This window comes from Macaca mulatta, chromosome 3, assembly GCF_049350105.2.
Source record: "Macaca mulatta isolate MMU2019108-1 chromosome 3, T2T-MMU8v2.0, whole genome shotgun sequence".
Taxonomy (NCBI): Eukaryota; Metazoa; Chordata; class Mammalia; order Primates; family Cercopithecidae; genus Macaca; species Macaca mulatta.
In genome coordinates this window covers 114,084,937-114,103,793 of record NC_133408.1, presented here as the reverse complement: position 1 = coordinate 114,103,793, position 18,857 = coordinate 114,084,937, and the positions used below count along the sequence as shown (strand labels likewise).

The 18,857-nt window shown below is 37.4% G+C and overlaps 1 protein-coding gene across 12 annotated transcripts in view; it reads right to left on the bottom strand.

Annotated features, from left to right (window-relative positions):
* Positions 1–18,857, bottom strand: part of DGKB (diacylglycerol kinase beta) — a 764,082-nt gene that overhangs the window by 25,454 nt on the left and 719,771 nt on the right. For all 12 annotated transcript variants that reach the window (XM_015133916.3, XM_015133918.3, XM_015133921.3 and 9 more), the window contains 2 exons: positions 11,579–11,699; positions 10,361–10,421 (listed from right to left, as the gene is read on the bottom strand). In XM_015133916.3, the coding sequence (XP_014989402.1) occupies positions 10,361–10,421; positions 11,579–11,699 (182 nt within the window). The remainder of the gene's footprint in view (positions 1–10,360; positions 10,422–11,578; positions 11,700–18,857) is intronic.

Here is an 18,857-nt window from a genome sequence, read left to right as displayed (position 1 = left end):
TTATTTTGAGGTACGTTCCATCAATACCGAATTTATTGAGCGTTTTTAGCATGAAGGGCTGTTGAATTTTGTCAAAAGCCTTTTCTGCATCTATTGAGATAATCATGTGGTTCTTGTCTTTGGTTCTGTTTATATGCTGGATTATGTTTATTGATTTGCGAATGTTGAACCAGCCTTGCATCCCAGGGATGAAGCCCACTTGATCATGGTGGATAAGCTTTTTGATGTGTTGCTGAATCCGGTTTGCCAGTATTTTATTGAGGATTTTTGCATCGATGTTCATCAGGGATATTGGTCTAAAATTCTCTTTTTTTTGTTGTGTCTCTGCCAGGCTTTGGTATCAGGATGATGTTGGCCTCATAAAATGAGTTAGGGAGGATTCCCTCTTTTTCTATTGATTGGAATAGTTTCAGAAGGAATGGTACCAACTCCTCCTTGTACCTCTGGTAGAATTCAGCTGTGAATCCATCTGGTCCTGGACTTTTTTTGGTTGGTAGGCTATTAATTGTTGCCTCAATTTCAGAGCCTGCTATTGGTCTATTCAGGGATTCAACTTCTTCCTGGTTTAGTCTTGGAAGAGTGTAAGTGTCCAGGAAATTATCCATTTCTTCTAGATTTTCCAGTTTATTTGCGTAGAGGTGTTTATAGTATTCTCTGATGGTAGTTTGTATTTCTGTGGGGTCGGTGGTGATATCCCCTTTATCATTTTTAATTGCGTCGATTTGATTCTTCTCTCTTTTCTTCTTTATTAGTCTTGCTAGTGGGCTGTCAATTTTGTTGATCTTTTCAAAAAACCAACTCCTGGATTCATTGATTTTTTGGAGAGTTTTTTGTGTCTCTATCTCCTTCAGTTCTTCTCTGATCTTAGTTATTTCTTGCCTTCTGCTAGCTTTCGAATGTGTTTGCTCTTGCTTCTCTAGTTCTTTTAATTGTGATGTTAGAGTGTCAATTTTAGATCTTTCCTGCTTTCTCTTGTGGGCATTTAGTGCTATAAATTTCCCTCTACACACTGCTTTAAATGTGTCCCAGAGATTCTGGTATGTTGTGTCTTTGTTCTCATTGGTTTCAAAGAACATCTTTATTTCTGCCTTCATTTCGTTATGTACCCAGTAGTCATTCAGGAGCAGGTTGTTTAGTTTCCATGTAGTTGAGCGGTTTTGATTGAGTTTCTTAGTCCTGAGTTCTAGTTTGATTGCACTGTGGTCTGAGAGACAGTTTGTTATAATTTCTGTTCTTGTACATTTGCTGAGGAGTGCTTTACTTCCAATTACGTCGTCGATTTTGGAGTAAGTACGATGTGGTGCTGAGAAGAATGTATATTCTGTTGACTTGGGGTGGAGAGTTCTATAGATGTCTATTAGGTCTGCTTGCTGCAGAGATGAGTTCAATTCCTGGATATCATTGTTAACTTTCTGTCTTGTTGATCTGTCTAATGTTGACAGTGGAGTGTTGAAGTCTCCCATTATTATTGTATGGGAGTCTAAGTCTCTTTGTAAGTCTCTAAGGACTTGCTTTATGAATCTGGGTGCTCCTGTATTGGGTGCATATATATTTAGGATAGTTAGCTCTTCCTGTTGAATTGATCCCTTTACCATTATGTAATGGCCTTCTTTGTCTCTTTTGATCTTTGATGGTTTAAAGTCTGTTTTATCAGAGACTAGTATTGCAACCCCCGCTTTTTTTTGTTCTCCATTTGCTTGGTAAATCTTCCTCCATCCCTTTATTTTGAGCCTATGTATGTCTCTGCGTGTGAGATGGGTCTCCTGAATACAGCAGACTGATGGGTCTTGACTCTTTATCCAGTCTGCCAGTCTGTGTCTCTTAATTGGAGCATTTAGTCCATTTACATTTAAGGTTAATATTGTTATGTGTGAACTTGATCCTGCCATTATGATATTAACTGGTTATTTTGCTCATTAGTTGATGCAGTTTCTTCCTAGCCTCGATGGTCTTTACATTTTGGCATGTTTTTGCAATGGCTGGTACCGGTTCCTTTCCATGTTTAGTGTTCCTTTCCATGTTTAGTGCTTCCTTCAGGGTCTCTTGTAAGGCAGGCCTAGTGGTGACAAAATCTCTAAGCATTTGCTTATCTGTAGAGGATTTTATTTTTCCTTCACTTATGAAACTTAGTTTGGCTGGATATGAAATTCTGGGTTTAAAATTCTTTTCTTTAAGAATGTTGAATATTGGCCCCCACTCTCTTCTGGCTTGTAGAGTTTCTGCCGAGAGATCTGCTGTTAGTCTGATGGGCTTCCCTTTGTGGGTAACCCGACCTTTCTCTCTGGCTGCCCTTAAGATTTTTTCCTTCATTTCAACTTTGGTGAATCTGGCAATTATGTGTCTTGGAGTTGCTCTTCTCGAGGAGTATCTTTGTGGCGTTCTCTGTATTTCCTGGATTTGAATGTTGGCCTGCCCTACTAGGTTGGGGAAGTTCTCCTGGATGATATCCTGAAGAGTGTTTTCCAACTTGGTTCCATTTTCCCCCTCACTTTCAGGCACCCCAATCAGACGTAGATTTGGTCTTTTTACATAATCCCATACTTCTTGCAGGCTTTGTTCATTTCTTTTTCCTCTTTTTTCTTTTGGTTTCTCTTCTCGCTTCATTTCATTCATTTGATCCTCAATCGCTGATACTCTTTCTTCCAGTTGATCGAGTCGGTTACTGAAGCTTGTGCATTTTTCACGTATTTCTCGTGTCATGGTTTTCATCTCTTTCATTTCGTTTATGACCTTCTCTGCATTAATTACTCTAGCCATCAATTCTTCCACTTTTTTTTTCAAGATTTTTAGTTTCTTTGTGCTGGGTACGTAATTCCTCCTTTAGCTCTGAGAAATTTGATGGACTGAAGCCTTCTTCTCTCATCTCGTCAAAGTCATTCTCCGTCCAGCTTTGATCCGTTGCTGGCGATGAGCTGCGCTCCTTTGCCGGGGGAGATGCGCTCTTATTTTTTGAACTTCCAGCTTTTCTGCCCTGCTTTTTCCTCATCTTTGTGGTTTTATCTGCCTCTGGTCTTTGATGATGGTGATGTACTGATGGGGTTTTGGTGTAGGTGTCCTTCCTGTTTGATAGTTTTCCTTCCAACAGTCAGGACCCTCAGCTGTAGGTCTGTTGGAGATTGCTTGAGGTCCACTCCAGACCCTGTTTGCCTGGGTATCAGCAGCAGAGGCTGCAGAAGATAGAATATTGCTGAACAGTGAGTGTACCTGTCTGATTCTTGCTTTGGAAGCTTCCTCTCAGGGGTGTACTCCACCCTGTGAGGTGTGGGGTGTCAGACTGCCCCTAGTGGGGGATGTCTCCCAGTTAGGCTACTCAGGGGTCAGGGACCCACTTGAGCAGGGAGTCTGTCCCTTCTCAGATCTCAACCTCCGTGTTGGGAGATCCACTGCTCTCTTCAAAGCTGTCAGACAGAGTCGTTTGCGTCTGCAGAGGTTTCGGCTGTGTTTGTTATTGCCCTGTCCCCAGAGGTGGAGTCTACAGAGACAGGCAGGTTTCCTTGAGCTGCTGTGAGCTCCACCCAGTTCGAGCTTCCCAGCAGCTTTGTTTACCTACTTAAGCCTCAGCAATGGCGGGCGCCCCTCCCCCAGCCTCGCTGCTGCCTTGCCGGTAGATCACAGACTGCTGTGCTAGCAATGAGGGAGGCTCCGTGGGTGTGGGACCCTCCCGGCCAGGTGTGGGATATGAACTCCTGGTGTGCCTGTTTGCTTAAAGCGCAGTATTGGGGTGGGAGTTACCCGATTTTCCAGGTGTTGTGTGTCTCAGTTCCCCTGGCTAGGAAAAGGGATTCCCTTCCCCCTTGCGCTTCCCAGGTGAGGCAATGCCTCGCCCTGCTTCAGCTCTCGCTGGTCGGGCTGCAGCAGCTGACCAGCACCGATCGTCCGGCACTCCCCAGTGAGATGAACCCAGTACCTCAGTTGAAAATGCAGAAATCGCCGGTCTTCTGTGTCGCTCGCGCTGGGAGTTGGAGACTGGAGCTGTTCCTATTCGGCCATCTTGCTCCGCCCTCCTCTCTTATGTCTTGAAAAATCCAGCAACCTTTGTCTAGCTGATACTAACTTGCTGGGTCTTGAAAAACTTAAATTTATGCAACCTTTTACTTTATATCTTAATGGCCTGAGACTATTGCGTATTTAGCAAGTGATTAAACAGTAACTAACACTTTAGTATTATGATCATTTTAACAAATTGAAAAAACAACCACATAAACAAAAAATTTAATAAGCGCCAGAATACTGTTTTTAAATAGTTTGTATTTTAAAGTTATGGTGGAATATGTGAAAACAAGTGTTAAAATGAAGTCTAGATAACTGCAGTGGCTAGGGCAATAGAAAAAGGACCAAGTCTTCCTAGTAGAGGATGCAAATAAAGGCAAAGCAAGTAGTTAGTGTCCAAGTCAAGGAAGTGCTAGTGCCAGGGAGGGGAACTGGCAGTCAAGTCAGAAAATAGCATCTCATGGAATGGGTCACACAGTAGAAATCTGGGCAGCAGGAGGCAGTTGCTCATAGGGTACCCAGGATTTGAAAGGATCGTACCTAAGGCAGCAAGACTATCAGGCTTGGTGGGTATTGGTCCCACACCAGGTTAGGGCTCAATTGCACATGAAAGTAGTTGTAAGCTAAGATTGAGCAAACAGGTTTAAGATCTGAAGAGGTATTATGCCAGGGAAGGTACAGAAAAAGGCAAAGAGGGGTTAAGACATACATAAATGTTTTCTAGAAGTTGCGTGTCCTCAGCTATCACTCTGTAGAGTCTTCTTAGTCTACCTGTGATCATTTCACTATTTAATGTGTAATCCGTTCATGATTTCCTTTCCGTTCTCTATCACATGGAAGGAAGTTTCAGGAGTTTTTTCTGTCTTCTTCATAAACAAAAAACCCAGATTAATTTTGCATTAAAATCTTTTTGGCATTACTTTTCATAAATGTGTCATGAGTAATAATACATGCCTATTAATATTTCAAATAATTAACAGAATGCAGCTTTTTGAATGTGCAAAAGCAATATATAATTGATAATCCAGCGGGAAGTGGCCCAAAGAAGTTTCATCATACCATACAGGAAATAGAAAGATTAAATCTTTTGAGATTGAGAAAGAATTTCTTCTCTGATACATTCAAATTCTTTGCTTTGAGAATATAATGAATAAAGATAACTCAAAATAACTTTTACATGTATTTATATATAAAAATATGTGAATGAATTGCTAGCCAACCTACATTATGTTCAGTGAAAGAAGATTTAGTAGAAAAACACTTTTAAAAAATGCTATACTACCCCAAGAAGTATTTCAGAAATTTGCAAATTCAAAGTGCATTTGGTGTTGGCAATATAATTATGTGTGAGGCACAGTGCTATGCTCCGGGGCTACCAAGATGATCCAAATCATGGTCCATGACCTCAGTAAGCTTGTGTCTAAAAGGAGCTGGACATATAACTGAGAATTCCAACGTAATGTTGTTATTGTTTTGATAAAACTGTGAAACACTGAAGCTGAGCTTTTAGGCTATTTGGAGAAAAAGGAGTGGAGAAGTGGAAGGAGGGGTCATGCTCACGGAAGGATTTATAGAGGAGGGACAGCAAGGAATGAGTCTCAAAAGATGAGTTGGTTACCAAACTAAAGAAGAGGAAACATTTGTTTGGACAAAAAGAAAAGACTTTTTAAAAAGTAAGAGATTATGTTGGTAAAACAGGAATCCTCACTCAACTACATTTTATCAGACAGAAAGTAACTAAAGGATATTTTAAGTAGAAGAGTGCCACGGTGAGATTCATATTTTATAGTGACCATTCTGATAGAAATGTGAAGCATGGACTTAATTGGAACAAAAATTGAGATGGGGAAATATTGATGTGATTTTGCCAGGAATGAGAGAGAAATGAATTGGACCAAATAAATCTAAGACAGTGGTTAGTAGGGAGAGAAAGAAAGGAAAAGATTCCAGAAATAGGTCATATCATTATATGGACATGTAAATTGGATTTGAGGGTATAGAGAGAAGTACAGGATGACTTTCAGATTTCTAGCTTAGGAAACACCAGGTGTTTCAATGGTTTCACTATCTCAGTATGATATAGGGAAGAATCGCAGATCTAGGACGTGAGAAGACCTCATTTAGGGTAGGAGAGATGTTGGGAGGCAAATGATGAGTCCATTTTAGTTGTAATAAATTTGAGGTTCCTGAGACTTTGAATAGTCGCTTCTCACTTAAACTTTACTGGTCGTGTATCACTTAAAATAAATGGGTAGTGAAGGGGTGCTGGTTGTACAGATAGAAAATAAAATCTTACCTAGTCTATGTCCTCTCCTATCCTACCACTCTATTCCCTCTAGCCTCCACCCCAAGCTGCTCTTTCTTCTTCCCTTTATAAGAACATATTGACTATAGAATCATATGTTCTATGTGCTCAGGAGGAAGGATGGGGGAGGAAGAAGAAAGAATAAAATAGGCTCTGGAGTCTGGCCTAAAGACAGCTCTTCTAAAACGATTTTCAATATACACTCTTCTAGAATTAATATTGTCTTCAGTTTGATATGCTTATTATCACAAGCAATAGTTATATGGGTAAAATAATTGTGTTAACTCAGTGACTATTACAAAACAATGAATACAGGAGCATTTAAAAATTTATGTTGATGGCTTTACAGTGACACAGAATCTAGATGGTCCTAAAAATAATTACCAAGTGCATATTTGAAGAGTTAGTATTAAACTCTTCAGTTTTTTTCTTTTCCTGAACTTTGAACTCAATCAGTGAAATGTATAAATAAATCTTACACTAATTTTTGTCTCAGTTACTTTTTTATTGTGGCAAAATATACACAACATAAAATTCACCATTTTAACTTACATTTTTAAGCGTGCAGTTCAATGGCACCAAGTACAATCATATTGTTGTGTCATCATCACTACCCACCAACTCCAAAACTTGTATTATCTTGATTTTTAAGAAGGCATTAATTGATATTTCTATTTTATATATTCTACTTAAAGAAAAAACAGAACTTCTGTTCTCCTCTAAAATTATGTCTAGAGCAATTCCTTCATAAATTGAATATCAGCTTACAGATATTTAAATTCAGCAGAGAATTTTAACATTGCAGCATTCTTATGTTCTGTAAGAAAAATATTGGGTTATTCAATTGAAGCAAAAACGCTCCATAGTTAACCATACCAATGTTATGAATACTAAATATTCTCTTCAATTACAGTGAAATTTAAAGTTCAGAACCCCATGTGGCTCTAGGAAAAGTAGAGTATGACAGAATGTAAAATCACAATAATGAGCCATAGTCTATTATGATTCTTGGTCTACTATAAGCTGCAATAAATGTTTTAAATGAATAAGTGAGTTTACAAGGGAAGAACATTCAATGTAAGTTACATAAAATTATTATTAATTTAACAATTGTAAATCATGATAGTTAACAGGTGAAATGAATGTCTTATTACTTATTGAAATAAAAATTAACAAAAGTAGTGTTAAAAGTACTTGTGTTAAACAAGCTTAAATTATTCTAGCACATTAATTAAATTTCAATAGGCAGAGATTTTCAAGCGGGAGAAGCTTGAAAGTTAGTCAGAGAGAAAGGTAGTCCGTCATTTACCAAAGGTCACACACTCTGGATGGAGATCTCCAGCATACACTGGGGTCATTTCGTGTTGAACTTCACAATGAGGAGCAGCAATGAAGCATGCAGATGCTAGAGCCAGACTACCTGGGTTTCCATTTCTACTCTGCTGTTTATTAACTGTGTAGAATTAGATGAACTATTTAACCTTTGTCTTCCTCAGTTATTTCATCCATAAAACAAGGCTAACCATAGAATTTTTGTGAAGATTAAATGCATCTACATGGGTCAAGTGTCTCCAACTGTATGTACAGGACATTCTAAGGACTTAATAAATATTAGGTATTATCATAGCTGTGACCGCTTCTTGGTTCAAAACATGGCATAAGAAGAGGCTAAACGCCTCTTCTCCTGAGAAGAGTCCAAAATAATGCAAAGAGTATTCATGGAAGCTAGTTGATTTTATTTTCTTTGATTTACTTATTCTTTTGTTACCAAGGCTGATGAAAAGTGACTTTTCATTAAAAACAACACCACTACCAACCACTACTATCTTGCATCACAACCACCACCATTGCAACTACCATCACCACCATCACCACAAGTTTTACCACTATTTCCATCATTACAATAGCCACTACTACCCCCACCACCATCATAACCATCACCACCCCTGCAATACCATCACCACCATCACTACCACCTTTATCATCACTATAACCATCACCATCATTAATGATGTTAACGATCACCTTCACTCTATTCACACTCTATTCTTCATTCTATTCACATTTTAAGCATCCATGTGAATAGAATAATGTGAATTTAGAAGTGCCATTTGGAGAGTGAATGATTACAAAAAAGATGTATATGTACACATACTGGTGAAGCGAGGAAAAAGATGAAGTGTTCAGGTAGCTAAAGGAATACACCAGAAACAAACAAGAAGTTATGTTTATGTGTTATACACAAAGTTTGAGCCAATAGCTTTAGAGTAAAACCATTACAAAGGCAAAATGAAAAATTCCTTCTTACATGCTAATCTGTGCTGTTTGAAATCTGCAGCTAAAGTTGTTTACACTAGTGGTTGAGAGAATGGGCTTTAATTAAAGAGTCTTGGATTTTACTTCCATATCTACTTCATACCTGACCTTGATGATGCTATTTAACCTCCCAGGACTTGTATTTTCTCCATCTAAAAAATGATGGTTTCATTATTTAGAGTTAAGTGAATATTTAATAAATACTCACATATAACACAAGCATTCAACACAATGCTTGTGCAAGATTAAGATCTTCCCCTGTTGCCCTCTAGCCAGTTTCTCTCTGAACTTTAACTACTCAGTAAATGACACTATCATACTTAGGTAAGAGTTAACTTCAATTCAGCCCTTTCCTCCACCTCCTGCATCCCCAGGAACTCATTAATAAATGTTTCCTATTCTAATTCTGGAATATAGCTTAAATTGATCCACTTTCATTTTACTTCCCTGCTGCCATCCTTGCCCAAGCCCAGAGTACTAGCATAGATCCATCTCTCAGTTGCTGCTCAGTACAATCAATCCTCCACAGAGCAGCCAATGTGAACTTAAAAACATGTAAATCAGATGATGCTTAAAGTTTTCAGTAGTTTCCTATTGTACTTAGAATCAAAATTTAGCTCTTTACCATCATTTTTTCTACATGGTTTGTTCTCTGTCTACCTTTTCTACTTAGCCTCTTACCATTCTCCCCTAATTCTAGAAGCTTTGGTCACACCACCCTCCTTAGTGTCTTTTTTTTTTTTTAGATGGAATTTCACTCTGTCACCCAGTCTGAAGTGCAGTGGCATGATCTCAGCTCACTGCAACCTCCGCCTCCTGGGTTCAAGTGATTCTCCTGCCTCAGCCTCCTGAGTAGCTGGGACTACAAGTGTGCGCCACCAAGTCCAGCTAATTTTTTTTTTTTTTTTTTGTATTTTATACTGAGCTTTCGTGTGTCCTTTCAAGGAGGTCTCCCTTATATCAAGTAGTATTCTCCACACCTAATCCAGTTTCTCTTCATCATTTCACCTTATTTTTAAATAACTCTTGCAGTCTGAAGTTATATTTATCAAACATTTGTTTATTTATCTGGTCCCCTATTATTGGAATGTAAGAAACTTGAAGGAAATTACATTGTTGGTCTTGTTCATGTTTCTACTCCCAGTGCCAAAAGCAGTTCCTAGCCTGTTTTTGAAATGCAATAAAATATTCACTATGCAAATGAAAACTGAATTTTTTTGAGCAGGGCAAAATGTCTGACTTAACTAATATCTCAATCTAGAAAACACAACTATGGTAGAAACTGGAGAGAAATTTTTTTCTTATGGAGAAGAAAGCCCTCAAATCCCCCAAATGGAGGCAATAGAACAGCTGAGAAATAAATTCACATGTAAGCTTATGTTTGCAGTTCTCATAAATAATATTCTCATAACGTGCTCTGAAATAAACACAAAAATGTTTAAGAGAAACCTTTATTAATATTTTGTTTGGCTCTAGAGTTTATAATTGATTGATGCTTTATAATTGATCTATGTAAAAGATCTATTTATACTTAGGCTAACACAAACATTCAAGAGCTAAATCATTGCCAAGGGTATATAATGTCTAAAACCTAAATGCAGTGGCTCTGACACAAAAATAATAACAACAACAAAAAGACTATTTGGTGATAAGTTGAAAAGACATAAAGAAAAAAATCAGTTATTGTGATTAGTCAAAGAGGAAAGCAAAACTGAGAATGACATAGCATATCAACTATTCTGTACTCACTGTGCATGGGGTCTGCATCCATGGCTCCCCATCAATTTGCATTGGCAGAGACTTGCTAGTCCTGGGGGAAAATATTTCATTTTAAGTATAGCAAAGAAATACTTTATATTACAGACTATATGTGAGATATAAGATGATGAGACCAGGGAAGGCAAATATGGTAATAGTTGGGCTCTAAATTTATCTCCTATGAAAGGAGCTTCAACTCTCCACTATTAATAAATACCCTGAAAAGTACCTTAGTCACAGGAATATTATGAGTTTCCTGTTAAATGTAATGATATTAAAAGAAAATTCTGGATGCCAAAAGAAAAATTTCAGGATTTATGTTTAATGACAAGATCAGAATTTCTACAGCCAAAAGAGATTCCTTGTTTTTATAACCCCACGTTGCAAACTGGGAGAAAGGTGTTTGATGTCTCAGATTTTCTAGCACTAATAGTTTCAGATAAATAACATCAATTATGTCTGTGCTACAATCCGTGGTTTCACCTGGGCAGATCACGAGGTCAGGAGTTTGAAACCAGCCTGACCAACATGATGAAACCCCATCTCTACTAAAAATACAAAAATTAGCCAGGTGTGGTGGCAGGTGCCTGTAATCCCAGCTATGTGGGAGGATGAAGCAGAAGAATCCTTGAAACTGGAAGGTGGGGGTTGCAGTGAGCCATGATCGTGCCGCTGCACTTTAGCCTGGGCAACAAGAGTGAAACTCTGTCTCGAAAAATAAAAAAAAAAAAAAAAAGATCTCTTTTTTTTTTTTTTCCTGCAAGTGAAATTTTGGGGAAAAAAATGCTTGAAAAAGTTAAAATTTAAAACATACATAAAATCTTAATGTAGCACTTTAATCCTTGAAAGAATTTAAGTCAATGGTGTCTTGTCATTATTTTCATTAGATAATTTGCCCAGTAAATACTTTGGTGCTTCAGTAGACTAATATGAGTATCAACCATAAAATTTGTATGTTTGAATTCGTGCATCAATGTGTCCATGGTAGTCAACAAGGGAGAATCAGATTCCAACAAACCAGATAAGTAATAGCTAACCAATATTTTATACAATCTGCCTATGTCCATTTGTTCTGAAATATATTAGTGTTAGTCACTGATCATTTGGAACCCAAAGACGACAATGCTACTATGAGAGTTCTGCATACTTTTAATTAGTTTGAGGCTCTGCCATATCAAACGCCTTTGTCAATTACAGAAGGAGAACTACCTGATGACCACACAGGAGCATTGAGCCAGCCGCCGGCCAGCACTTTTCAGGCCTGTGTATATTTGCCCCATCTCCATGGCTCCTTCCAAGCCGACCACCTCCAGCAGCTGGTCACTGAGATCTGAAAGAAAGTAGATGCCTTTTAAGTTACAATGTGTATACATATATCCACAATTTAATGCCATTTGATATTATGGAGATTTAAAAAAAATAATAGCCACTTCACAAAGAAAACTTGTCTTAGAAACTTAAAGTAATAAAAAGATGGCCTACTTTTATAACTCTCAGTTTAACTAAACCTTGAGGTTCTGTGGGAAATGATTTACTGTCAGCTTATTCTAAAACAAAATGGGAAACACAGATTCTGAGCCAAATAATACTAAAAAAAAAAAAAAAAAAAAAAAAAAACCAAAAACCCAGTAGTTTTTAACATCAACAAACTTAATGTTATTCCACATGTATATAAGGACCATTTATACATCCCACATCAGACATTTGGCAGCAAATACACATTTCAACACTATAAATAAAATATGAGGATATGCTGTCAAACATGATTTTGTTAAATTACTCGAACAAGACACCTTAGAGATCATGGAGTTGAAGCTTCTTATTTTATACATTAGAAGATGGAGTCCCTAAATCTTTGAGTTAACTTGTCCACAGTAATAGGTAACTGTACAGAAGTTCAAGAAACAATAGTAGTTTTGTGAAATGTTTTTCCGATATTAAGGAATATTCTACCAAAATACTGTTTGGTAGTATACTAGATAATTAGTCCCATGCAATCATTATTATTAATTTTTTTTCTTTAGCAGAGGACATTAGAAAAGTGCTAATAGTAAGAGTTATTGCTTGTTGAGTATTTACTAGGACTAATTATATTATCTCATTTGCTCCTGCTCCAGACCAATTTAAGATAAATGTGATTCTCCCCATTTACAGATAGAGAAGCCAAACATTGGAGAAGTTAATAACTATTCATACTCACATACCTAGAAAGTGACAGAGCCAAAATGTGAACCCTATTGCTTTGATGCACTATGCTACATTTGATAAGTCAATCATATGAAAAGGGCAGATTTTAAAAAATTTTAGAAATCATCTTAACATAAAGGTGGAGGTCGGACTGTGTGAGCTTCAAGGTTCCTTTCCAATCTGAATATTTGCATTCAGCCAGAAATCAGAAGTTGAACTCACATCAGTGGAATCCCAGACAGTCCTGTCCCAAGACTCAGTGACAGCCCTTTTGCTCAGAGTCCTGAGACCCTTGATTTGCAGGCCAAAGTCTAGGTGCACAATTATGGTTCTTTTCCATTTTAATATTCTTATGTGTTTTTGTATATTTTCAAATGTAAATACATAATTTTATATTGTTTAGTAGCAGAAAAACTAGAGGGGTGGAATACAGTGGGAGGCATGATTATTATACAAGATAGCCACGTAATAGTTGGTCATATTTGAGGTTGGACTCATAGAAAAACAAGCAAATGTGTTTTGCATGGAATCCACTTTGTACACAAAGTGCTCACTCCTCTCTAATAACTCAATTTTAGCATAGAGTTTAGAGATGCTAATGATTTATTTTCAGTGTAGTTCAACTGTGTGGCAGCAAATAGTGCTTTGCAATCTCAAAGCCCAGGATCATAGGCAAATTTAATAAAAGCACTTTAAAAAGAATATGAGACCAAGCCACCAAACTTTTAAGTGAATAATAAAAATCTATTATTTTTAACTTTAAGCTGTAGCTGTAGCATGAGATTACTCCAAGTAAAAACAATATTTTAGCTACAAAATCAAATGTTAACTTAGAGCTTCCACCTTGCTGTTCTAAACCCCATTTAGACATATTTCTCATGAAACTTATTCTGTGTTTCTAGTTTAAATTCATGTTGCCAAGAACAGATGGACAAGGAATGGAAACATATTCTTTCAGCTGTAGCCGGCACTAAAATGTGCTTGGCTCTATAGCCTGGGTGTTAATATACGCATTTCTTAGATATATGTCAACCAGAAAATGACATTGTGGCAAGCACTAAAGTCCCAGATGTGTGCCTGCTGATATTTATAAAACAACAACTACCACCACGATGATCACCACCACAGGATTGGAGTTCACATTTAGTATTGTAGATTTTGCACAGCCTGATTTCTAAATAGGTAGAGTTCTGTGTTAATTTCTGCAATGATCTGAAACTGGTTGATGGGAACCATTCTATAAGAAATGAAACACGTTCTCAAGACAGAGTTAATCTGTGAGCCCTAACTTTTTCATGAATCACAGGGATCTGTCTACATCCACACCATATTGCTACTGTCTACCACCCTCCTTCTGATTTTTTTCTTTAATTTGTCTTTGTTTTTCTGCTTGCAAAAATGCCTTGAAAATCAATTCTGCTGTTAATAATCAGTAATAAAGATATTTCTCATAGATTTAGAAGACCAAGCCTTTTAAACTTTCATGTTCTTGCTAACACAAATAATTTTATAGGAATAGTGCCATGTTTACTAACTCTAGCAAAGGCAAATAAATACCATACTCCTTTTAATTAGGCATTCAGGGAGAGAAAACAAAGACAAAACGAAACTCTAAATTTGTGTTGTACAAATTTGCTCCCATAACACTTCCACGTTTTTTGATACAGCACAATCTGCAATCTGTCTGTATACAATTGATGCCCCTACATGTTATCTTTGAGATCAGGGTCCTGATTGATTTCAGACAGAGAGAGTTTCTATCTATGCAATTTTGAATTCTGTTTCTTTTCTTTTTCTTTTCTTTTTTTTTTTTTTTGAATTCTGTTTCTATATGTGGTATCCTTTGGAACATCAGACTTCCTCACCTCACATTCTAGCTAAGAGTTATTTTAAGAACAGTTCTCCTTGGGATGGCCTAGCCAGCTAGATCAACCTATTTAATTGGTTTGCTACCTGGCTATTGGCTTCATATTTAAGAGTGCGAGCAGCAAAAGATGACCTATGGACCAAATCTGGCCCCTTGCCTTTTTTGTATGGCTCACAACAAATTAAGAATGGTGTTTATATATTTAAAAAAAAAGGACTATAACATCTGAAAATTACATAAAATTCAAATTTCAGTGCCCATAAATTAGTTTTCATTGGAACACAGCCACGTTCACTGGGTTAGGTCTTGTCTATGTCTCTTTTTGTACTACAAAGGCAGAGCAGAGACCATATGGTCGACGAAGCTGAAAATATTTACTATGTGGACCTTTGGAAAAGTTTGCCAGCCTATGCTTTAGAGAAACATGAACACTTTCAGAGCACTAAGGTTGTCACTTTAGCACTGCTGCTATAAATGCTAAATGGCAATTTATTTTTTAAGGCCTGAAAGACATCATGTTCCAGCATTAATTCCACAGTGTATGTAACCATGCATAGAACAACTGTTCTCTACCAGGGAGCTTCACCACACTTGTGTACTAGGAACATTGCCACAATTCATTGGTTATTTATCACGGAACACCACAAGTTTCCAAATAATTTTATTACAAAAGAAAGTAGAACAGTTTAACATTCATTAGTGTGCGTAATCATTGCCTCTGTTTGGCTTTCTTGAGTGTGAGAAAAAGAAGAATCATAGATAGGAAGGCAGAAGTTGCAACCAGACCTGGATATTCACGCGGGAAGCAGCTCTACCTTCAAAAGTAATGTCAAGAACTGTGAAATCCTGACACCATGATATTGAGATGCATTTGTGTCTGTCTAGAGGAAGATATTGCTTTTGTTCAATTTAATGTTATAAAGTATACTTTTGAAGGAAAACAAAGTACATTTCTGAAAGAGTTTACATGTCTTTTTAAATACCTCCATGAGAGTAAAGAGAGACAAGACAAGCTTTCAATTTGGTATTTTCACATTTAAAACAGAGAATCTAAGGTATTTCAGAGGAGAGAAACTTAATAAAATCATCAAAATTGGATCATATTGGATCAAGATTCTTAACACATGGTCTGTGAATCTGAATAGGAAAAATGCAACTTTATTTTCACTAACATGTAATTGAAATTAAGCATTTCTTTCAAACATAAATGTAGTCAGGAATGCCTGTGACTTTGTCACTCGTATCACATTATAGTTGTTACAGTATTTCCTACTTTAAGAAAAGGTAACATATTTTAATTATCTACAATACTAAAATATCTACAATAGTCTCTAGAAAATAAAATAATACATTAAATTTTATTTTATTTAATTTTTTTATTTTTATCTTATGTGTTTTTTCAAAATGGTATTTACATTCATTATGTCAAATTTTAATAATTATTGAACTTCTAGATTTTAGTTTGTTAATAAGAAAGGATATATATCTCTAAATCAAAATTTCTAACAGTATTTTAATCTAATTTTTCATAGAAAAGCATATATATCTCTAAATCAAAAGTTTAACAGTATTTTAATTTAACTGACTCCCTTTTTTAGCCTACATATTTTATTTTATAAATTTTAAAACATTATGTCTGAGAAGAGTAAGTAGATTTCACCAGACTGGCAAAAAAGACTACAACACAAAAATGGTAAGGAACCTTACTTTAGAATGGAATTCATCATTTTAAAGTTTATAAGTCTTTATAAACTTTATAAATCTCTTTCCGAACATAATTAGTGCTGCATTCATTTGTTACACAGGTAATCAGGGATATGAATGTAAATCTGAAAGTCGGGGCACATGTAGATTAGAGGACACACGAGCAGCTTAGCTAATAAGTGGGTAATATTTATTCATAGCTTAGTCTTCATTTTTGACAGTTATGCCCTGATAATATGTCTCATTATGTAATTGTTTCAGACTGCCATATGTGAAGGAACAGAAGAGAATGCATTACAAACACAGACTGAATGTGGGTTGTAGCATTTCGCAAAATATAGTGGGTACTGAAGAAAGGGGGAGAAAGGCTGGAGCAGAATAGGATAAACCCCTTTGTGCAGAGTGTCCAGCAACATTCTGCACCACTGTTGGAGGCCATGTGGAGGTACTCATTGACTCAGCAGGAACATTTTGAAATAAACATAAATTGCTAATTATATTGACACTTATTGAGTCATTATTTGGCCATAGTAAGACCAGGCTACCTATGGAGTTGTACCTTTTGAAGGTTTGTAGATAGCATGCCTTCCAGTGATGTTTCATTTATCTAGCAACATTATGAAACATGTCTGAGGACCAAGAATAAACTTTCAAAAAGCCAAGGAACATATGAAACCCATTCACTAAAGTGAATAATTCAAGGATTTGTCTTCAAAATGTCCATCTATTTCTAATTGATTCTTAATTTAGATATACTTCTCACAAGCATAAATACCTGTTTTTCCTTATCTACCCAGAAGACATAAATTTTAAAAGGGGGTGGGCAGAAAGAGTTTTAACAAAAATTTATTAATATAAACTGTGTTTCAGAGTACAAGTGTAAAACATAAAGGCAGGCTTTTCGCACCTGAAGGAACATACAATCCAACTGTAGGTCTATTAATAAAGGAGAAACTGTATGGGAAGGACTAATACATCTACTATGTGCCTGCTATGAGCAGGCTCCCTGCTAAGGGATTTACAGGCATTTTTCCATTTAAGACTCTCAACGGTTCTTTGAGATAGGTATTATTCTCTTCATTTTATTGACAGGGAAACTATGTCACTTGTTCAAGTCTTTACATAGAATTGAAAATCTGGTTTTCTAAATAGATATGCTTGACTCTAAATTCCATGTTACTTACTGTGACAACAGTAATAACTAACCAATTAAATGTTAACAGTTCTCTTGGATCATCATGGTGGACAGGAGGCAGGACTAGATTGTAGCTCCAGACAGAGCAGCTCGCATTGTAAATTTTAGCTCGACAGACTGCAAGAACAAACCAACAATCTCGAGAGGACATACAGACCCTCTGAAGGAAGTGGACTGCTCCTGCTGAACCCAGGAGATCCCCCAAATACTGTGAGGGCCCAACTGAGGAAGTGGGAAAGGGAGACCCTCCTCTCCCCAACACACACCCCCACTAGAGAAGCTGATGGTCCATTTCCAGGAGAAGTTTCCGGCTTTACCTGGAGCTGAGTCAATTTGGAGAGCCAAGCCAAATACAGGGGTAGAGGAAGCAGGAGAAAGGCCCTGGGAGCTCCTAGGGTCCCCTAACCGGCCATATCTGCCTGGCACCACACCACAGGGATCCAACAGGAGGGTGACCAGAGGAGCAGGGTGTAAAACTCCACAGGGAGAAGGAAATCTCTAGCTAAACTTTGTAACAATTTGAACGGGGTGAGAAGCCACCTGGTTAGAACTCAGGAGACGGAGCAAATCTGGTGTGCAAACTCCACAGACAGGGGAAGAACCAAGACCTTTTCTTTCACAGACGGGAGATGGGTTTTCAAGCCCGTCATACCTTCTGCCTGGAAACTAACTCGGGGCTGTTGGTAGGGGCACAGTGGGAGTTAGACCGGCCCTTCAGTTTGTATGGGAGCTGTGTGAGGCCTGTGACTGTGGGCTTTCTCCCACTTTCCTGACAACCTGCATGACTCAGCAAAGGCAGTCATAATCCTCCTAGGTACACAAGTCCAGTGACCTAGGAATCTCAACCCCATTCCCCATGCTGCAGTTGCAGCAAGACCCACCCAAGGAGAGTCTGAGCTCAGAAACTCCTAACCCTGCCCTCCTCCTGATTGTCCTTCCCTACTTGCCCTGGTAGTGGAAGACAAAGGGCATATAATCTTGGGAGTTCTAGGCAGGAAGTGCAAAAAAAAAAAAAGCATTTGATTAAATCCAGCATCTCTTTAGGATTAAAATGCTCAGCAAAATCGGTATACAAGGGGCATTACTTAATGTAATAAAAGCCATCTATTAAAAACTTACAGCCAACATAATACTGATGGGGAAAAGTTGAAAGCGTTTCCTCTGAGAACTGGAACAAGACAAGCATGCCCACTGTCACCACTACTCTTCAAAATAGTACTGGAAGTCCTAGCTAGAGCAATCAGACTAGAGAAAGAAATAAAGAGCATCCAAATTGGTAAAGAGGAAGTAAAACTGTCACTGCTTGCTGATGATATGATCTTTTACCTTGAAAACCCTAAGGACTCCTCCAGAAAGCTCCTAGAACTGATAAAAGAATTCAGTTTCCAGATGCAGGATCAATGTACACAAACCAGTAGCCCTTATATACAACAACGACCAAGCAGAGAATCAAATCGAGAACTCCACCACTTTTACAATAGCTGCAAAACAAACAAACAAACAAACAATCTTAGGAATATATCTAACCAAGGAGT